This window comes from Mustelus asterias, chromosome 23 (genome assembly GCF_964213995.1).
Source record: "Mustelus asterias chromosome 23, sMusAst1.hap1.1, whole genome shotgun sequence".
In the NCBI taxonomy this organism is placed as follows: domain Eukaryota; kingdom Metazoa; phylum Chordata; class Chondrichthyes; order Carcharhiniformes; family Triakidae; genus Mustelus; species Mustelus asterias.
The window spans coordinates 13,303,806-13,323,934 of record NC_135823.1 but is presented as its reverse complement, the minus strand read 5'-3'; the positions used below and the strand labels follow the sequence as shown (position 1 = coordinate 13,323,934).

The 20,129-nt window shown below is 46.7% G+C and overlaps 1 protein-coding gene across 1 annotated transcript in view; it reads right to left on the bottom strand.

Annotated features, from left to right (window-relative positions):
• The window catches only part of gsg1l (gsg1-like), a 289,153-nt gene that overhangs the window by 63,412 nt on the left and 205,612 nt on the right, over positions 1 to 20,129 (bottom strand). The window contains exon 4 of the mRNA XM_078239784.1: positions 5,269 to 5,380. Coding sequence (XP_078095910.1) covers positions 5,269 to 5,380 — 112 coding nt within the window. The remainder of the gene's footprint in view (positions 1 to 5,268; positions 5,381 to 20,129) is intronic.

Sequence of the window (20,129 nt, the reverse complement as noted above, 5' to 3'; positions counted from 1 at the left end):
AGGTGGAAGCGGATAGCATTGTTGCTATGGCGAGGGGAGGAGCTGTTTATATAAAACTATCTCTGATTCGTTGCTGGCTGTCAGCTCCAGCATTTTGTGGAACTGATCCTGAGCAGCTGAAGCAGCAAAATGTCTCCTGGAGAAAGCCATTGGTGCACTCAATCTTACAGTTGTGCTTCTAGCGTTCTCCGGATTCCACGCTTGGGTTCGTGACAGGACTCGCGGGTTCTCCGCTATATAACAACCAGTTTCCCCAAAATGATCATAGCGTGCACAGCACTGAAGTATTGCAAAGCAGTGAGGGTGGGAGTTAGAGGATGAACGAGGTGCCCAGCACACATCATCCATGGACAAAGTAGAGATGGAGGAGGAAGAGAAGACAGAGAATGAAGATAGTGCCCCCACGCACCTCACCCATCCCAGCCTGCATTGCCAGTGATTCCTTCAGAGTTCGAAGATTAGTTACTTCACTGACTGATGAAACAGACTCACTACAACATCATCCTCCTCCCCCAAATTCCACTAGCACACAGCAATCCTGTAACCAACAGCCTACCCATTGCCTTTCTCGTTATTAGCTCCAATCAAGCTATATCTTCACATTCAGAGACCTTCATAACATTTAAGAAGTACTTAGAGTCATAGAATCCCTACAGTGCAGAAGCAGCCCATTCAGCCCATCATCTGCATCGACCACAATCCCACCCAGGCTCTATCCCTGTAACCCACGTATTTATCCTGCTATTATTTATCCTGCTAATCACCCTGATACTAGAGTCAATTTATCATGGCCAATCAACCTAACCTGCACATCTTTGGACTGTGGGAGGAAACTGGAGCACCCGGAGGAAACCCACGCAGACATAGGGAGAACGTGCAGACTCCGCACAGGCAGTGACCCAAGCCAGGAATCGAACCCGGGTCCCTGGCACTGTGAGGCAGCAGTGCTGCCCATTAGATGTGAACTTGTGATGCCAAGACATACAAGGCTATGGGTCAAGTGCTGTAAAATGGGATCAGACTAGTTGGGTGTTTTGTCTTTGACCAGTGTGGACGTGATGGGCCGAAGGGCCTTTTTCTGTGCTGTAGACCTCTACAACTCTCTGACTATTCATCCATAAGTAATTATAAAGACAAGTTGCTAGTTAACAGCATAGAATGAACAACCTGGAACAATGGTGAAAGTAACCAACATTCTGAGATTCTCATTAACAATGGAAACTTAACAGTATTGCATTTTGTCCAATAACTATGCACAAACTTTTAGTCAATTACGAAACTTTCCTCTGAGGTGCTGTAACTTTCATAGCTTCAGCAGAGATAGAGGCAGCTGCTCCGATGATCTTTTTATGTTTATTCTTTCAGTGGCTGCCACTGGCAAGGCCACTGGCACAGCTTCTTCCAGGTTTCTTCTTCCTGTTGCTGTGATGACTCTCTCCTTCCGATCCTCCCTCCGCCCGGCAGCACATCATTCGATCTCGGTGTGAGAATTCTTTACAACACTTCTCCCTCGCTCGCTGCTGCAGGAATTTCTGGTCTTGGGGCGCGCATGGATGGAAAATACCTCCCCCTCAATTTCAAACTCAGTATTGCAGCCACCAGCGCTCTCCCTGCACCCCCCCCACCCCCTCCCCCCCCCTCCCCCCCCCCCCACCCCCCCCCCCACTCCTTGGGGCACAGCTTGGCATTATTATTGGAGCTGTTAACTCGATTTCTCCACGATTGCTACCTGATCTGCTGAACATTTCCAGAATATTCTGCCATGATGATATGGCCGCTGTTTTGCCAGATAGGAAATGAAAATAAATTGGGAGCAGGGATATAGTTCACACTTTCTCACCAAGTCTCAAAACAGTTTGGGATCGAGGAAGCAAGGGTTGAACAGAGTTGATGGTTGTACTTGGAAACGTTCCGAACATCATCATTTGCTGCTGGGCCTTAAGAATGAACAAAGCAGATGTTGGAAGAAATCAGGTTCACCAGTTGGTGCTAAATAACTCAAGGACTCTCGTTATAATAATTAAATTGTCTCCAAGCTTAATGTAGGCAGGAGCCTGGGATGTTGAGGGATGAAGGAAGCTTAGTGGAGGACATGCCCCTGTCTACATCAATAGGGACGAAGTAGAAAGTGTCGAGAGCTTCAGGTTTCTAGGTCTCCAGATCACCAACAATCTGTTCTGGTCCCCCCATGCCGACACTATAGTTAAGAAAGCCCACCAATGCCTCTACTTTCTCAGAAGACTAAGGAAATTTGGCATGTCAGCTACGACTCTCACCAATGTTTACAGATGCACCATAGAAAGCATTCTTTCTGGTTGTATCACAGCTTGGTATGGCTCCTGCTCTGCCCAAGACCGCAAGGAACTACAAAAGATCGTGAATGTAGTCCAGTCCATCACGCAAACCAGCCTCCCATCCATCGACTCTGTCAACACTTCCCGCGCTCCCCGGACATTCTCTCTTCCACCTTCTTCCATCGGGAAAAAGGTACAAAAGTCTGAGGTCACGTTCCAACCGACTCAAGAACAGCTTCTTCCCTGCTGCCATCAGACCTTTGAATGGATCTACCTCGCACTGAGTTGATCTTTCTCTACACCCTAGCTCTGACTGTAACACTACATTCTGCACTCTTTCCTTTCCTTCTCTATGAATGGTATGCTTTGTCTGTATAGCGCACAAGAAACAATACTTCTCACTGTATGTTAATACATGTGACAATAATAAATCAAATCAAATCAAACTTTGGTCATGTGAAATATCTGATATGTGGAATAAATAATTGGTGAGCTCCAATTAGGCTTCTTCTTGGAGTATGAGCATTCAGCTCTGATGGAGCCATGTGCCCCAGCTGCATATTTACTCAGTGGGCTGAGTAGGGGATAAATGATGGTTTCTTCAGGCCAGTCTTGTCGAGAGCTGCATCGCGGATCAAAAGAGACTGAAGTCATGGCAAAACCATACATCCCTGTTGATATCGGCTCTCCCTCAGCCCATTGCATCCAGTAATCCACCCAGTGGTTAGCACAGCTGCCTCACAGCGCCAGGGACCTGGCTTCGATTCCCAGCTTGGATCACTGAATCCCTACAGTGCAGAAGGAGGCCATTTGGCCCATCGTGTCTGCACCGACCACAATCCCACCCAGGCCCTATCCCCATAACCTCATGCATTTACCCTAGCTAGTCCCCCTGACACTCAGGGGCAATTTAGCATGGCCAATCCACCTAACCCACATATCTTTGTACATCTCTGCACTGTCTGTGTGGAGTTTGCACGTTCTTCCTGTGTCTGCGTGGATTTCCACCGGGTGCTCTGGTTTCCTCCCACAGTCTGAAAGACGTGCGGGTTAGGTGCATTGGCCATGCTAAATTCTCCCTCAGTGTACCCGAACAGGCACCAGAGTGTGGCAACTAGGGGATTTTACACAGTGACTTCATTGAAGTGTTAATGTAAGCCTACTGGTTACATTAATAAATAAACTTTAAACTTCTATTTGCACCATAAACCCTTCTTCCCTATCATGGCTAATACTGCCGTCCATCAACTCCCAACCTCCCCAATCTCTCACCATTTCCAGATTGGTTCCCACACTCCCACCACCAGGTGATTGGTGGCCGAGACCTTTCCTAGCTGTCAGATCTAGCAGGACTTTGGGAGAATTCTTACAAATGAGAACTGTCCATTAAGATCAGTTGTCCACTTGCTCTAAATCCTGGAGGCTGGGCTCATAGAATCCCTACAGTACAGAAGGAGGCCATTCGGCCCATTGGGTCTGCACCAACCACAATCCCACCTAGGCCCTATCCCCATAACACCACATATTTACCCTGCTAATCCCCCTGACACTAGGGTCAATTTAACATGTCCAATCAACCTAACCCGCACACCTTTGGACTGTGGGAGGAAACCGGAGCACCGGGGGAAACCCACGCAGACATAAGGAGAGCGTGCAGACTCCACACAGACAGTGGCCCAAGCCGGGAATCGAACCTGGGTCCCTGGCACTGTGAGGCAGCAGTGCTAACCACTGTGCCACCCACCAGCCCACGGTTCCACAATGGTACCCAATCTTTCAAATCGGGACTTATCTTGTTCATTATTGGTCATGATTCTAGATGGTCTGTTATAGTCAAAGAACAGAGAACAAAGAAAATTACAGAACAGGAACAGGCCCTTCGGCCCTCCAAGCCTGCACCGACCATGCTGCCCGACTTAACTAAAACCCCCTATCCTTCCGGGGATTATATCCCTCTGTTCCCATCCTATTCATGTATTTGCCATTGACAATTTGCCACACGAAACTAATTTCCCCAACGCGTTGGGGCTTTCTGCAAAGCAACATGTAAGTTTTGTAATTAAATTGCTACAGTATTCTGGCAGTAACTGTTCTCATTTGCTTGCAGATGGTTCCAATATTTTAATCATTAAGCAGGAGCAGTGATTGTGCACTGACTAATATCAGGAAGTTATAATGGAGTATATGCATGGTTGAATATTCTCTGTATATAAGATGGCGAGAGACAATAAATGTGCCACCAGAAGAGATAATAAAAACTGGGTGATGCTGTCTTCAGCTGATTCATTTACAGAATGTGATGAACTCTGAAGCAAATCAGTGATACAAGCAACATCCTTTCACTTCCCTTCACTGAAATTGGAATGATTTAGAATATGTCTATCAATAAGTGCTGTGTGTTTTTCTTTACATAAACAATGCCTCCTTAGTCACCTTTAGGCCATGAATTTTGCCTACATTAACTGACCAAACAGCAGTAAGCCAAGGTCAACAGATCCTGCTTCATCTTGGCGGCACGGTGGCACAGTGGTTAGCACTGCTGCCTCACAGCACCAAGAACCCGGGTTCGATTCCCGGCTTGGGGAGTCTGTGCGGATTTTGCACATTCTCCCTGTGTCTGCGTGGGTTTCCTCCGGGGTGCTCCGGTTTCCCCCCCACAATCCAATGATGTGCGGGTCGGGTTGCTTGGCCATGCTGAATTGCCCCATAGTGCCAGGGGGATTAGCAGGGTAAATATGTGGGTTTATGGGGATAGGGCCTGGGTGGGATTGTGGTCCGTGCAGACTCGATGGGCCAAATGGCCTCCTTCTGCACTGTAGGGATTCTATGATATCTCCAACACTGAATAATGAACAGAATATCATTCTCAGGAGCAATAAAAGTCAACAATCAACATTAAAAATGAAAAGCAACGGAATTCACATCATGGAATATGGTGGCTGGGAATAGCATCTTGACCATAATTGGAACATACCAGAACGACCAGCCATAGTCCCAGGAATCTGGTCTCCACTCCTCGGGTCCGAGGCTCACTGTCACTTGGAACACCTGTGTGTACATCACGTGTGCGACCATTCCTAACAATCCTAGGAATAAAGAAAGGCATCCTCTTGTAAAATTGGCCAGAAAGCACTTACATTCATTTTGTGAGACAGCATAGAGCATGCGGATATATAGACAAGGGGGACAATCTTGTGAAAAAAATTCTAAGTCCAGAACGAGCATGGAAACTGGAGAGTTTCTGATCCCTTTTTCTGGGCGAGTCCAAATCTGCCATCTTATGCACTTATGCTTCCATCGATCTCTAATGCAGAATGCGCAGCAGTTTCCACCACCTCCCCCCATCCCTCCCCACCACCACCTATCAGCCTGGTCTGGCCCGGTCCCCAGTAGGCCCCGCCCCCTCTGACCCCACCTGTTTGGCACTGCCCGGTGGGCAATGCCAGGGTGCCTGGCAGGGCCTGATGGTAAGATTGCCCCCAAGGTGTTTTCATTGTGACAAAGAGCAAGGGAGGCTTTCACCTTGGAGTGTTTTACTACCAGAATCCAGCACTGAATGACTGAAGTCTGTTGTGCAGGATTCCCCACCTCCATTTTCAATCAGCTACTCTACATCAGTCACAGTGGCCAACAGGTTTAGGGAACAGTTACCATGGCGATAATGTTATTGGACCAGAAATTCAGCCACGCAGGCTAATTCTCTGCAGATTTCCCACCACGGCAGCTGGTGGAATTTCAATGGAATTAATTAATTAATTAGTCTGGAATTCAAAGCTGATCTCAGTAATGATGGCCATAAAACAGGCAGATTGTAAAAACCCATCTGGTTCACTGTGGCCAGAAGATGAGTTGTGGAAGGGCCTTGAGTCGGACTGGAACAAGGAATGTTGCATATGGCCCTAAAGCAAAGCAGAGGGAGGCAGAGTGGGTACCCATAGCAACGCTGTAATGACTTCAACGAGGCCCATGAGTTTAGCCTCTTGGAATATGAGCTCCCTGAAGCACAACACAAGCTGGAGGAACAGCACCTCATTTCCGATTAGGCACTTTACAGCCTTCTGAACTCAACATTTGGTTCAACAACTTCAGACCTATCCTCTATTTTGATTTTTTTCCCTGTAAAGTGCCAGTCTGTAACTTGTTCTTATATTTTTGCTTTCAAACCTTCATTCTGCTATTTACACATTCTGCTATTTTGCTTTCAGACCGTGCTGATCTTTATTCTGCTGTTTTGCTTTCAGACTGTGCTGACATTTATTCTGCTATTAATACCAATCCTGGACCAATGTTTTAGTCTATAATACCACCATATTGAATCTTCATCACCCTTTAGTCTATCGCTGACTTTCTCTTTTGCCCCACTTGAGCCGCACGCCTCTTTTCAACAGCATAAAACCCAACTCATTTCACCCTATCTTCATTTCCAATGAAGAATTATATTAGACTCAAAACATTAATTCTCTTTCCACAGATGCTGCCAGACCTCCTGAGAGTTTCCAGCATCTTCTGTTTTTATTTCATACTCCAGCAGCACGGTGGCCCAGTGGTTAGCACTGCTGCCTCACAACGCCAGGGACTTGGGTTCGATTCCTGGCTTGGGTCACTGTCTGTGTGGAGTTTGCACGTTCTCTCCGTGTCTGCGTGGGTTTCCTCCGGGTGCTCCGGTTTCCTCCCACAGTCCAAAAGACGTGCTGGTTAGGGTGCATTGACCATGCTAAATTCTCACTCAGTGTACCTGAACAGGCGCCGGAGTGTGGCAACTAGGGGAATTTCACAGTAACATTGCACTGTTGATGTAAGCTTACGTGTGACCAACAAATAAACTTTTACTTTTAGCATTCAGAATTATTTTATTAAGCTCTGGGTCAATCCTGAACAAAGAATGCGGAGAGTATGCCAGGAGCAGCACCAAGCAAAATGTAAAGATGCACTTTCAGAGGCTCCATTGGTCAACACAAAGGGATTTATTAACAAGCCGTCCAGATCAGCATGTTTGCAGCTAATTCTAAATGGCCTCTGCACTAGGAGAGCTCCTCCCTTAGGGTGATTCCCTGCTCTGAGCCCCGATAGGTCACCAAGGTAGATGACCCTTACTCTGCTGTGTTTCCCTTAAAGGGACAATCACCACATCCCTCCCCCTTTAACTCCTTTATATTACAGCTTGTCTGGTGCTGCTCTGCGGAAAGAGGCACAGAATTAAGGGTAAATAACTATCTTACCCTGTCCTAAATTCAAACTGAAGACTATAGACATGGTTCAGACATTTATAAACCAAAGCAAAATACTGCGGATGCTGGAATCTGAAACAAAAATTGAAAAGACGAAGGGTCATCCAGACTCGAAACGTTGGCTCTATTCTCTCTCCATGGACGCTGTCAGACCTGCTGAGATTTTCCAGCATTTTCAGTGAATTATAAACCGAGTCTTTGAGGGGTTTCCTGACCCTTTCTGAATGGTGTAATTCTATTGTGTGGGATGTTTCACCAGGATGGATTGCAGTAACGGGAACCTCTCCTGGTACAGGCACTTCATCACTATTTGCTGCCAGGGAGACATCAGTTATGTCGATGACAGATCGATCAGGTACTTCCATGTTAACGGGTTCAGAAACATTTCTTGACAGCAACACTGACTGCTGGAGTATCTGTCTACTCCTCGAGTGATCCATGTGTTTATGAACAATCCATCCATTCACATCCACTTGGTATGAAAGGGGTCCGGTCTGAGAGACAATAATTCCAGGTACCAACTTGCTCCATCACTGATGTTTCTCATGTGTACAGCTTCATTTACCATTAATGTCCATGCTTTACTGTGTGAACTATTATCACTGGGATTTGATAAACCATCGCTTAGAATCATAGAATACCTCTGGTACAGAAGGAGGCCATTTGGCCCTTCGGGTCTGCACTGATTCTCCGACAGAGCATCCCACTCAGGCCCCATCCCTATAACTCCAGTGATGGAAAGGGTCATCGACAGTGCTATCAAGCAGCACCTGCTCAGCAATAACCTGCTGAGTGATGCCCAGTTTGGGTTTCGCCAGGGCCACTCAGCTCCTGACCTCATTACAGCCTTGGTTCAAACATGGACAAAAGAGCTGAATTCCAGAGGTGAGGTGAGAGTGACAGCCCTTGACATCAAGGCCACATTCGACTGAGTTTGGCATCAAGGAGCCCTAGCGAAACTGGAGTCAATGGTAACAGGGGGCAAACTCTCTGCTGGTTGGAGTCATACCTGGTACATAGGAAGATGGTTGTGGTTGTGGAGGGTCAGTCATCTCAGTTCCAGGACATCTCTGCAGGAGTCCCTCAGGGTAGTGTCCTAGGCACAACAATCTTCGGCTGCTTCATCAATGACCTTCCCTCCATCACAAGGTCAGAAGTGGGGATGTTCGCCGATGATTGCACAATGTTCAGCATCATTCGCAACACCTCAGATACTGAAGCAGTCCATGTTCAAATGCAACAAGATCTGGACAATATCCAGGCTTGGGCTGACAAGTGGCAAGTAACATTTGTGCCACACAAATGCCAAGCAATGACCATCACCATCCTGACTTGGAAATATATTGCCGTTCTTTTGCAGTCGCTGGGTCAAAATCCTGGAATTCCCTCCCTAACGGCATTGTTGGTCAATCCACAGCATGTGGACTGCAGCGATTCAAGAAGGCAGCTCACCACTGCCTTCTCAAGGGCAACTAGGGATGGGCAATAAATGCTGGCCAGCCATTGACACCCATGTCCCACGAATTAATAAAAGAAATTACCCCGCTAATCCCCCTAACTTGCACTCTTGGGACACTAAGGGGCAATTTAGCATGGCCAATCCACCTAACCTGCACACCTTTGGAGTGTGGGAGGAAACCGGAGCACCAGGAGGAAACCCACGCAGACGTGGGGAGAACATGCAAATTCCTCGCAGACAGTGACCCAAGGCTGGAACTGAACCCGGGTCCCTGGCGCTGAGAGGCAGCAGTGTTAACCACTGTGCCACCATGCCACCCATACAAGTCTTCAAAAGGCAGAAGTGCTTTTCAAGTTCAATGGCTGTACTCCCTCTCTTAGGTACTGAAATGAATACTCGCCCATCACAGTGGCTGGTGCCCCTGTATCCATTTCCATCTTAAGAGGCTTCCCCTTTACCTGGAGTGTTACAGTTATAGTGTCTACCTTGCCTGTTTTAAGATTAAACAGAGAGTGAATATCAGAATCACGGGTGCCAGGCTCCTGCACATTGTATACTTGCGACATCTTAGTAGATCAAATATTTGGTGATCTAGACTTAGTGAGGTCCCTGAGGATTGGAGAATAGCGAATGTGGTCCCGTTGTTTAAGAAGGGTAGCAGGGATAACCCAGGAAATTATAGGCCGGTGAGCTTGACGTCCGTGGTAGGGAAGTTGTTGGAGAGGATTCTTAGAGACAGGATGTATGTGCATTTAGAATGAAACAATCTCATTAGTGACAGACAGCATGGTTTTGTAAGAGGGAGGTCGTGCCTTCCAAATTTGGTGGAGTTTTTTGAGGAAGTGACAAAAACAGTTGATGAAGGAAGGGCCGTGGATGTCGTCTATATGGATTTCAGTAAGGCATTTGACAAAGTCCCACATGGCAGGTTGGTTAAGAAGGTTAAGGCTCATGGGATACAAGGAGAAGTGGCTAGATGGGTGGAGAACTGGCTTGGCCAAAGGAGACAGAGGGTAGTGGTCGAAGGGTCTTTTTCCGGCTGGAGGTCTGTGACCAGTGGTGTTCCGCAGGGCTCTGTACTGGGACCTCTGCTATTTGTGATATATATAAATGATTTGGAAGAAGCTGTAACTGGTGTAATCAGCAAGTTTGCGGATGACACGAAGATGGCTGGAATTACGGATAGCGAAGAGCATTGTCGGGCAATACAGCAGGATATAGATAGGCTGGAAAATTGGGCGGAGAGGTGGCAGATGGAGTTTAATCCGGATAAATGCGAAGTGATGCATTTTGGAAGAAATAATGTAGGGAGGAGTTATACAATAAATGGCAGAGTCATCAGGAGTATAGAAACACAGAGGGACCTAGGTGTGCAAGTCCACAAATCCTTGAAGGTGGCAACACAGGTGGAGAAGGTGGTGAAGAAGGCATATGGTATGCTTGCCTTTATAGGACGGGGTATAGAGTATAAAAGCTGGAGTCTGATGATGCAGCTGTATAGAACGCTGGTTAGGCCACATTTGGAGTACTGCGTCCAGTTCTGGTCGCCGCACTACCAGAAGGACGTGGAGGCATTGGAGAGAGTGCAGAGAAGGTTTACCAGGATGTTGCCTGGTATGGAAGGTCTTAGCTATGAGGAGAGATTGGGTAGAGTGGGGTTGTTCTCCTTGGAAAGACGGAGAATGAGGGGAGATCTAATAGAGGTATACAAGATTATGAAGGGTATAGATACGGTGAACAGTGGGAAGCTTTTTCCCAGGTCAGAGGTGACGATCACGAGGGGTCACGGGCTCAAGCTGAGAGGGGCGAAGTATAACTCAGACATCAGAGGGACGTTTTTTACACAGAGGGTGGTGGGGGCCTGGAATGCACTGCCAAGTAGGGTGGTGGAGGCAGGCACGCTGACATCGTTTAAGACTTACCTGGATAGTCACATGAGCAGCCTGGGAATGGAGGGATACAAACGATTGGTCTAGTTGGACCAAGGAGCGGCACAGGCTTGGAGGGCCGAAGGGCCTGTTTCCTGTGCTGTACTGTTCTTTGTTCTTTGTTCTTAGCTCTGTACTGCTTTAACAAATCTCCTCTCTTATTACAATAAAAACCCTCAGCCTCTGTAAACCAGGAGTGTGGTTCCCTCCACACCGGTAACCTTGCACTTTCAGCATTACTGACTGATTGCTTGAAAATAAGGTGTCCAGCTGGTGAAGCTACAGCACTGCGTACCAAACAACACAGGCAACAAGTGATAGAGCTCAGTGATCCCACTGCCTACAGATCAGATCTAAGCTCTGCTCTCCTGCTGTCCTGCCACATCCAGCCATCAATGGCTGATTCACTGGAGGAGGAGTTTTCACAAATATCCCTGTCCTGAATGATGGGAGAGCCCAGCGCATCAGTGTAAAAGGATGAAGCATCTTCAACCAGTAATATTGAGTGGATGAACCATCTCATTCTCCTCTTGGGCAGCACAGTGGCACAGTGATTAGCACTGCCTCAAAGCGCCAGAGATCCGGGTTCAATCCCGGCTTGGGTCACTGTCTGTGCAGAGTCTGCACGTTCTCCTTGTGTCTGCGTGGGTTTCCACTGGGTGCTCCGGTTTCCTCCCACACTCCAAAGATGTGCGGGTTAGGTTGATGGGCCATGCTAAATTGACCCCAGTAGCAGAGTAAATGAGGGTTACGGGAATAAGGCCTGGGTGGCATTGTGGTTGGTACAGACTCGATGGGCTGTACTGTAGGGATTCTATATGATCTTCTAGATCTTCTGCATCACAGATGTCAGTCTTCAGTTAATTCAATACATGCTATGTGAAATCAAAAAATGGTTGAAGGCACTGGATATGCAAAGGCTATGGGTCCTGATAATATTCCAGCAATAGTACTGAAGACTGGTGTTCCAGGATGAGCCATACTCCTAGCCAAGCTGTTCCAGCTACAACACTGGCATCTACCCAGTAAGGTGGAAAGTTGCCCAGGTACATAAAGAGCAGAACAAATCTAGCACGGCCAATTACCACCCATCAGTCTACTCACAATCATCAATTGGAAGGTACCATCAACAGTGCTATCAAACAGCACTTACTCAGTAATGACCTGCTCCCTGGTGCTCACTTTGGGTTCCAGCAGGGCATTCGGCTCTTGACCTCATTACAGCTTTGATCCAAAAATAGAAATACAAGCTGAACTTAAGAAGTGACAGCCTTTGACATCAAGGCAGCATTTGACTGAATGTGGCATCAAGGAGCCCGAGCTAATTGGAGTCAATAGAATTAAGGGGAAAACTCTCTGCTGGTTGGAGTCATACCTGGCACAAAGGAAGATGGTTGTGGAGGTTGGAAGTCAATTATCTCAGCTTCTGGACATCACTGCAGGAGTTCCTCAGGGTAGTGTCCTAGGCCCAACCATCTTCAGCTGCTTCATCAATAACTTTCCCTCCATCATAAAGTCAGAAGTGGAGATGTTCGCTGATGATTGCAGTGTTCATTCCATGCGAAACTCTTTAGATACTGAAGCACCCTGTGCTGGAACACAGCAAGACCTGGACAACATTCAAGCTTGGGCTGGCAAGTGACAACTAATATTAGCACCATACAAGTGTATGACATTCGCCAACTCCAGCATGAGAGAATCTAACCTTCCCTAATCTGACATTCACTGAAACCCCCACCATCACTGATAGCACTGTGCACAGTGGTTAGCACTGCTGCCTCACAGTGCCAGGGACCCGGGTTTGATTCCCGGCTTGGGTCACTGTCTGTGTGGATTCTGCACATTCTCCCAGTGTCTGCGTGGGTTCCCTCTGGGTGCTCCCAGTTTTCTCCCACAGTCCAAAAGACGTGCTGGTTAGGTGCATTGGCCATGCTAAATTCTCCCTCTGTGTACCCGAACAGACGCAGAAGTGTTGTGACTAGGGGATTTTCATTGCTTCATTGCAATGTTAATGTAAGCCTACTTGTGACACTAATAAATAAACTTGGGAACTTTAAAAATCAACATTCTGGGGGTTATCATTGACCAGAAATTGAACTGGTGACATACAAAATGTGCACCCAAGAGTGGATCATAAGCTTGATATTCTGCGTTGAGTAACTTGCCTCTTGATTTACCATCTACAAAGAACAAATCAGGAATGTGATGGAATACTCTCCTCTTGCCTGAATGAGTGCAGCTCCAACAAGAAGCTCGACACCGTCCAGGACAAAAAAGCTGCCTTGATCGGTCCCCCAACCATCATCTAAAACATTCACTCCCTGCACCATGGATGCACAGTGACTGCATTGTGCACCATCTTCAAGATGCACTGCAAGTTGCCCTCCAAATGACTCACCACCTTGACTTGGAAATATATCGCCGTTCCTTCACTGTTGTTGGATCAAAATCCTGGAAATCCCTCCCTAACAGCACTTTTGGTGTATCTACAACAACCACAGGGACTGCAGGTCGAGAAGACAGCTCACCACCAACTTTTCAAGGGAAATTAGGATTGGGCAATAGACGTTGCCCATATTCCATAAATAAGAAAGGAGGGAGTGAGGTGAACAAGTTCATGGAGAAATGCCCCACTTACTGCCCAGACAGCTGATGGGATAACTGCCTGTGGTGCAGCACTTCAAGTCAGATATCTGAAGAGGCCAGAGTTGGAGGAGCACAGAGATCAGGAGTGTTGGTAGGAGGGCTGGAGGAGATTCCAGAGACAGGGATGCACAGTCAGTGTTGTGATTAGCTGTGATGTGGTCGAAAACTCATTCAGTGTTGTGACACTAATGTTGTGAGCAGCCTGGCTCAGCCTCAGAAAGTGACTACGAGAGAAATGGAGTGACTGACTGGAAAATGACATTTGTGGAATGGACTGAAGGCAATAACTTGTCTTCCCAATAGCTAACAAAAAGAATCATAGAATCCTACAGTGCAGAAGGAGGCCATTCGGCCCATCGAGTCTGCACAGACCACAATCCCACCCCATAACCCCATGAATTTATCCTAGCTAGTCCCCCTGACACTAAGGGGCAATTTAGCACGGGCCAATCAACCTAACTTGCACATCTTTGGACTGTTGGAGGAAACCGGAGCACCCGGAGGAAAATGTGGAAGGAAACCGGAGCACCCAGAGGAAACCTATGCAGACACGGGGAGAATGTGCAGACTCCACACAGACAGTGACCCAAGCTGGGAATCAAACCCAAGTCCCTGACGCTGTGAGGCAGCAGTGCTAACCACTGTGCCACCGTGCCACCTCAATAAACAGAAAATGCTGGAAAATCTTAGCAGGTCTGACAGCATCTGTGAAGAGGAAATAGAGCCAATGTTCTGAGTCTGGGTGACCCTTTGTCAGAGCTCAATAACTAGTTGGAGGAGATTTCTGCTTTATTTACAGCAGTGTGATAATTTATAGACGTGCAAAGGTGAAGGGATGTGGTGGTAAAGTTGAGTTGGGTGATCAACATATGTGGAAAGTGGTGTACAGAAACAAGGGGCTAACATTTTGATGTTTCTGTAGGGCGATCGTGCTGTGCTAATGTGGTGTAGAATGTTCCCCCTTGCTGGAGGGAAATAGAATAATTCCTCTACTCCTTATTTCCTCCATTGAAGGCGCTAAATAGTGTGACTTGTGACCTTTGGCCTGGAAGCAGTACAGTAAGGAAAATTTGTAATCCCTTTAAAACTTCTGTTGAATCTGTAACTGTTTTTAAGAATGTTTGAAAATTACTTTTAAGGGTTTGCACCAATTGTGAAGAGATAATTTGTAACATTAATCCATATGACCAGGTGACCCTTGACCTGGAAGTTGTACCACCTGGCAGGAAGTTAAGACAGTAAGAAGTTTAACAACACCAGGTTAAAGTCCAACAGGTTTATTTGGTAGCAAAAGCCACACAAGCTTTCGAGGCTCTGAGCCCCTTCTTCAGGTGAGTGGGAATTCTGTTCACAAACAGGACTTATAAGACACAGACTCAATTTACATGAATAATGGTTGGAATGCGAATACTTACAACTAATCCAGTCTTTAAGAAACAAAACAATGGGAGTGGAGAGAGCATCAAGACAGGCTAAAAAGATGTGTATTGTCTCCAGACAAGACAGCCAGTGAAACTCTGCAGGTCCACGCAACTGTGGGAGTTACAAATAGTGTGACATAAATTCTGATTCTAGGATCGCATGATAAAGACTCAGGAGGAAAAAAGCAGAAATATTTATGTGAAATAGTGTGACATAAACCCAATATCCCGGTTGAGGCCGTCCTTGTGTGTGCGGAACCTGGCTATCAGTTTCTGCTCCGCGACTCTGCGCTGTCGTGTGTCGCGAAGGCCGCCTTGGAGAACGCTTACCCGAATATCAGAGGCCGAATGCCCGTGACCGCTGAAGTGCTCCCCAACAGGAAGAGAACAGTCTTGCCTGGTGATTGTCGAGCGGTGTTCATTCATCCGTTGTCGCAGCGTCTGCATAGTTTCCCCAATGTACCATGCCTCGGGACATCCTTTCTTGCAGCGTATCAGGTAGACAACGTTGGCCGAGTTGCAAGAGTATGTACCGTGTACCTGGTGGATGGTGTTCTCACGTGAGATGATGGCATCTGTGTCGATGATCCGGCACGTCTTGCAGAGGTTGCTGTGGCAGGGTTGTGTGGTGTCTTGGTCACTGTTCTCCTGAAGGCTGGGTAGTTTGCTGCGGACAATGGTCTGTTTGAGGTTGTGCGGTTGTTTGAAGGCAAGAAGTGGGGGTGTGGGGATGGCCTCGCCAAGGCCATCCCCACACCCCCACTTCTTGCCTTCAAACAACCGCACAACCTCAAACAGACCATTGTCCGCAGCAAACTACCCAGCCTTCAGGAGAACAGTGACCAAGACACCACACAACCCTGCCACAGCAACCTCTGCAAGACGTGCCGGATCATCGACACAGATGCCATCATCTCACGTGAGAACACCATCCACCAGGTACACGGTACATACTCTTGCAACTCGGCCAACGTTGTCTACCTGATACGCTGCAAGAAAGGATGTCCCGAGGCATGGTACATTGGGGAAACTATGCAGACGCTGCGACAACGGATGAATGAACACCGCTCGACAATCACCAGGCAAGACTGTCCTCTTCCTGTTGGGGAGCACTTCAGCGGTCACGGGCATTCGGCCTCTGATATTCGGGTAAGCGTTCTCCAAGGCGGCCTTCGCGACACACGACAGCGCAGAGTCGCGGAGCAGAAACTGATAGCCAGGTTCCGCACACACAAGGACGGCCTCAACCGGGATATTGGGTTTATGTCACACTATTTCACATAAATATTTCTGCTTTTTTCCTCCTGAGTCTTTATCATGCGATCCTAGAATCAGAATTTATGTCACACTATTTGTAACTCCCACAGTTGCGTGGACCTGCAGAGTTTCACTGGCTGTCTTGTCTGGAGACAATACACATCTTTTTAGCCTGTCTTGATGCTCTCTCCACTCCCATTGTTTTGTTTCTTAAAGACTGGATTAGTTGTAAGTATTCGCATTCCAACCATTATTCATGTAAATTGAGTCTGTGTCTTATAAGTTCTGTTTGTGAACAGAATTCCCACTCACCTGAAGAAGGGGCTCAGAGCCTCGAAAGCTTGTGTGGCTTTTGCTACCAAATAAACCTGTTGGACTTTAACCTGGTGTTGTTAAACTTCTTACTGTGTTTACCCCAGTCCAACGCCGGCATCTCCACATCAGGAAGTTAAGATACAGACAACCATGTGGTCAGGTAATGTCGGGGAAGAACTGTGAGGACAAATTTATTACAAAGAGATGTGTGTGTAACTCAGGTAAAAGAGAATGAAAGCTGAATATCGGACTATAAAAGGGATTGTGAATTGGGCAATTTTATTCCTGCTGCTTTAGTTTTATCAAAGACAACCAGACCATTTATTAAAGGAAAAGATAAAGGAGTCTCAGGGGGATCTGTGCCACTGAGATTTTTGGGAACTCTGCTAAGAAGGTTCTGTTTGTTTTGCCCTTTGGATGATGACCATCTTGAGAGACCTCAGACAGAATAAAGTTGCTGGTGATACAACTCAAGAGCTGAATGGATTGTGTGGGAAAGTGAGGGATTTTATGCACCAGGGAACAGGTTAGAGAACTTTGGAACTGTTGATGTTGTCACATGTCTAATGTGGGTGCTTGTGGTTAGTAAAATATCTTTGTTGCAGTGACTATTTAAAGCGAGATTACATTTTAATTTGAAGTATCGTTCCTTCTGCCTTTCCCCATCATGGATCTTCACTCTTGTATGTTTCTCACTCTCACCCTGTACTTCAGTCCTAATACATTTCTAACATTCTGACAAAAGGTTATCAACCTAGAACATAAACTCCATGGGTGGAATCTTCCCGTCTGTGCACAGAGTGCTGGCTGAGGTGAGAAAACTGGCGTGTATCTCTCCAGATGCACAGCCGAGTTTTCTCTCCAGATCCTCCGACACTCTTCACAGAAAATCCAGGGGCATGGTTTTTGCCATTATGCTGGAGGCAGAGCCTATCGGGGCAATTTTTAAAAAGTGCCCCCCGATCTGCGCTTAAAACAATACTTTTGCCCGTTCACCCCCTGATGAATATGGGCAGTGCAAGCCCCCCACCCCAACACCCTCCACCACTAATACAGGGAAACGCCCCCCCCCCCCCCCCCAAACGCATGGGGATCTCTCCTCCAATGTTCTATGTTCCCCGAGGCCTTGCCCTTGGCACTGCTAAGGGGAGTTCCCTGGTACTGAGGCAGTGCCAGGAACATCCCGGGCATGTCCCCCTGCCCCTGGGGGCTATATCTACTCATAGACCCCTGGTGGGTTCCCCTCGACTGCTTCACATTTGGCAAAAACAGTCATTATCCTTGCCAACGTGATGCAATGTTTCCTCTTGCATTGGTTCAGGATGTTAACCCAGGAGTTATCTACCAATAGCATATTTTTGTATATACTGCACGATATTTTCTTCCATTATTTTATGCAGGGAATGTGAAATATTTGTAATGGATCTCAATGAAATGTAGGTCACAAACTCATTGTTGCGAATGTGTTAGGAGTGGGAGATTTCGACTGCTCGCCATACCAATCAGATTTGCTTGTGCATGCCCTTTTTCTAAGTATACATTTGAAGAGCCAGAAAATTATAGACATTCTACATCTGAGTTTCCAATTTGTGCTGTCAGCTGAAAGCTTCATCCGAATCAATCTTCCCTTGAAATTGAAAACTATAGGATCCCTTACCTTCCTCTGACACCAGTTTCACATCCAGATTTACCTCCGCTCTCTTATTTTCCCTGCACTTTGCAAAAATGATTACTAGACTGGTTTGTGCCATACCTTCCAGAAGTATTGTTCAGCATTTCATTATTATAAAAGGTACAAAGTGAAGCAAGCATAAGTGATATTTGTTTTGCGACACTAAGAGGTTACAGTGAAATAAATTGAAGCAAAATAACTTGTCCATTTTTATACTTGTTATACAGACATGCTGCAAAATAAAACTGGCTTAGATTCAGATTGTACAATTTATACGTCAGGTGCTGCTGTTTGACAGCGGTTACTATGGATATTGGTACTTGCATTAGAGGGACCTGGTGCACAACCTTATCTTTGAGTCAGTATCTGAAATGAGTGAAGGGAGCAGTGTGTCAGGCTGCTGGGGAAGGTGATGGGGAATGACGTAGGAAGATGCATTTACTGACCTTGACCGCTCATGTAAGGTCATTAAACTTCTTCCTGTCCTGCATCCAGGGCTGTTGAGTTGAGCTGTACACCTTAATCATTATAACGAGCAAGCAGTAAGACCTTTGTGTACTGCTTTGAGCAGATGTGGGTTAATTGTACGTCACAGTCCTTGTGCCTGATTCCTGGGGTATCTAATGTTGCCCCTATGCAAGTGTAGGATAGTGCAGCATTGAAGAAGGCTATTTAGCCCATCAGGTTTGTGTTAGCTTTTTTCAAACAGCAATCATGTTCGTCTCACTCCTCCACACTCCCTACCAATATTGCTGCAATCTTTTCTTCTTTGGATATTTATTCAATTCCTTATTGAAGTTATATCCACCACACTATCAAACATTCCAAATCCAAACCACTCATGTCACCTCTTGTTCCTTCACCAATCACCTTAAATTTCTAGCCTGGGGGGATGGGGGAGGTGGGGTGTGATAAAGGTCACATGACCTGGGGAACCAATCAGAGAGCATGGTAGGGGATCACCCTGGTGAACTTGGGTTTCTGTTCCAGAAACTTCTCAGGAGCTGACTGCAGCTACGAGCCTCTGTATAGCCTCTACTGTAAAGAAACGTGTTGCTGTTTTTCCCTTAACTGGTGAAGCTTAGTTACCAATTCTTTATTTACTCTATTTAAGTCTTTCATGAGTTTAAAAACCTTTTCCAAATCTCTTCAGCCTTTTCTGTTCGAAGGAGAATAATCCCGGTTTCTTCAGCTCTACAGAACTGTAATCCTTCAATTCTGGAATCGTTCTACTAAATCTCTTCTGAATCCTCTCTGAAATCTTCACATTCTTGATGTGTTGGATCGAGGATTGGATGCAATATTCCAGCTGTGGCTGAACAGGTTTAACGGAGCTTTTTGCCTTTTGCACTCTCCAGACTGGATTTTCACCTGATGTGGGAATTGGAGTTGGGAGATATCACAATCCCACCTCCTACACAGCAATGTCTGCCAAAGCTATTTTTAAAAATTCATTCATGGGACATGGGTGTCACTGGCTGGCCAGCATTTATTGCCCATCACTAGTTGCCCTTGAGAAGGTGGTGATGAGCCGCCTTCTTGAATCGCTGCAGTCCATTGTGGGTTGACCCACAATGTCGTTAGGGAGAGAATTCCAGGATTTTGACCCAGTGACTGCGATATATTTCCAAGTCAGGATGGCGAGTGGCTTGGAGGGGAACTTGCAGGTGGTGATGTTCCCATTTATCTGCTGCCCTTGTCTTTCTAGATTGAAGTGGTTGTGGGTTTGGAAGGTGCTGGTCTAAGGATCTTTGGTGAATTGCTGCAGTGCATCTTGTAGATAGTACACACTGCTGCTACTGAGCGTCGATGGTGGAGAGATTGAATGTTTGTAGATGTGGTCCCAATCAAGTGGGCTGCTCTGTCCTGGATGGTGTCAAGCTTCTTGAGTGTTCTTGGAGCTGCTCCC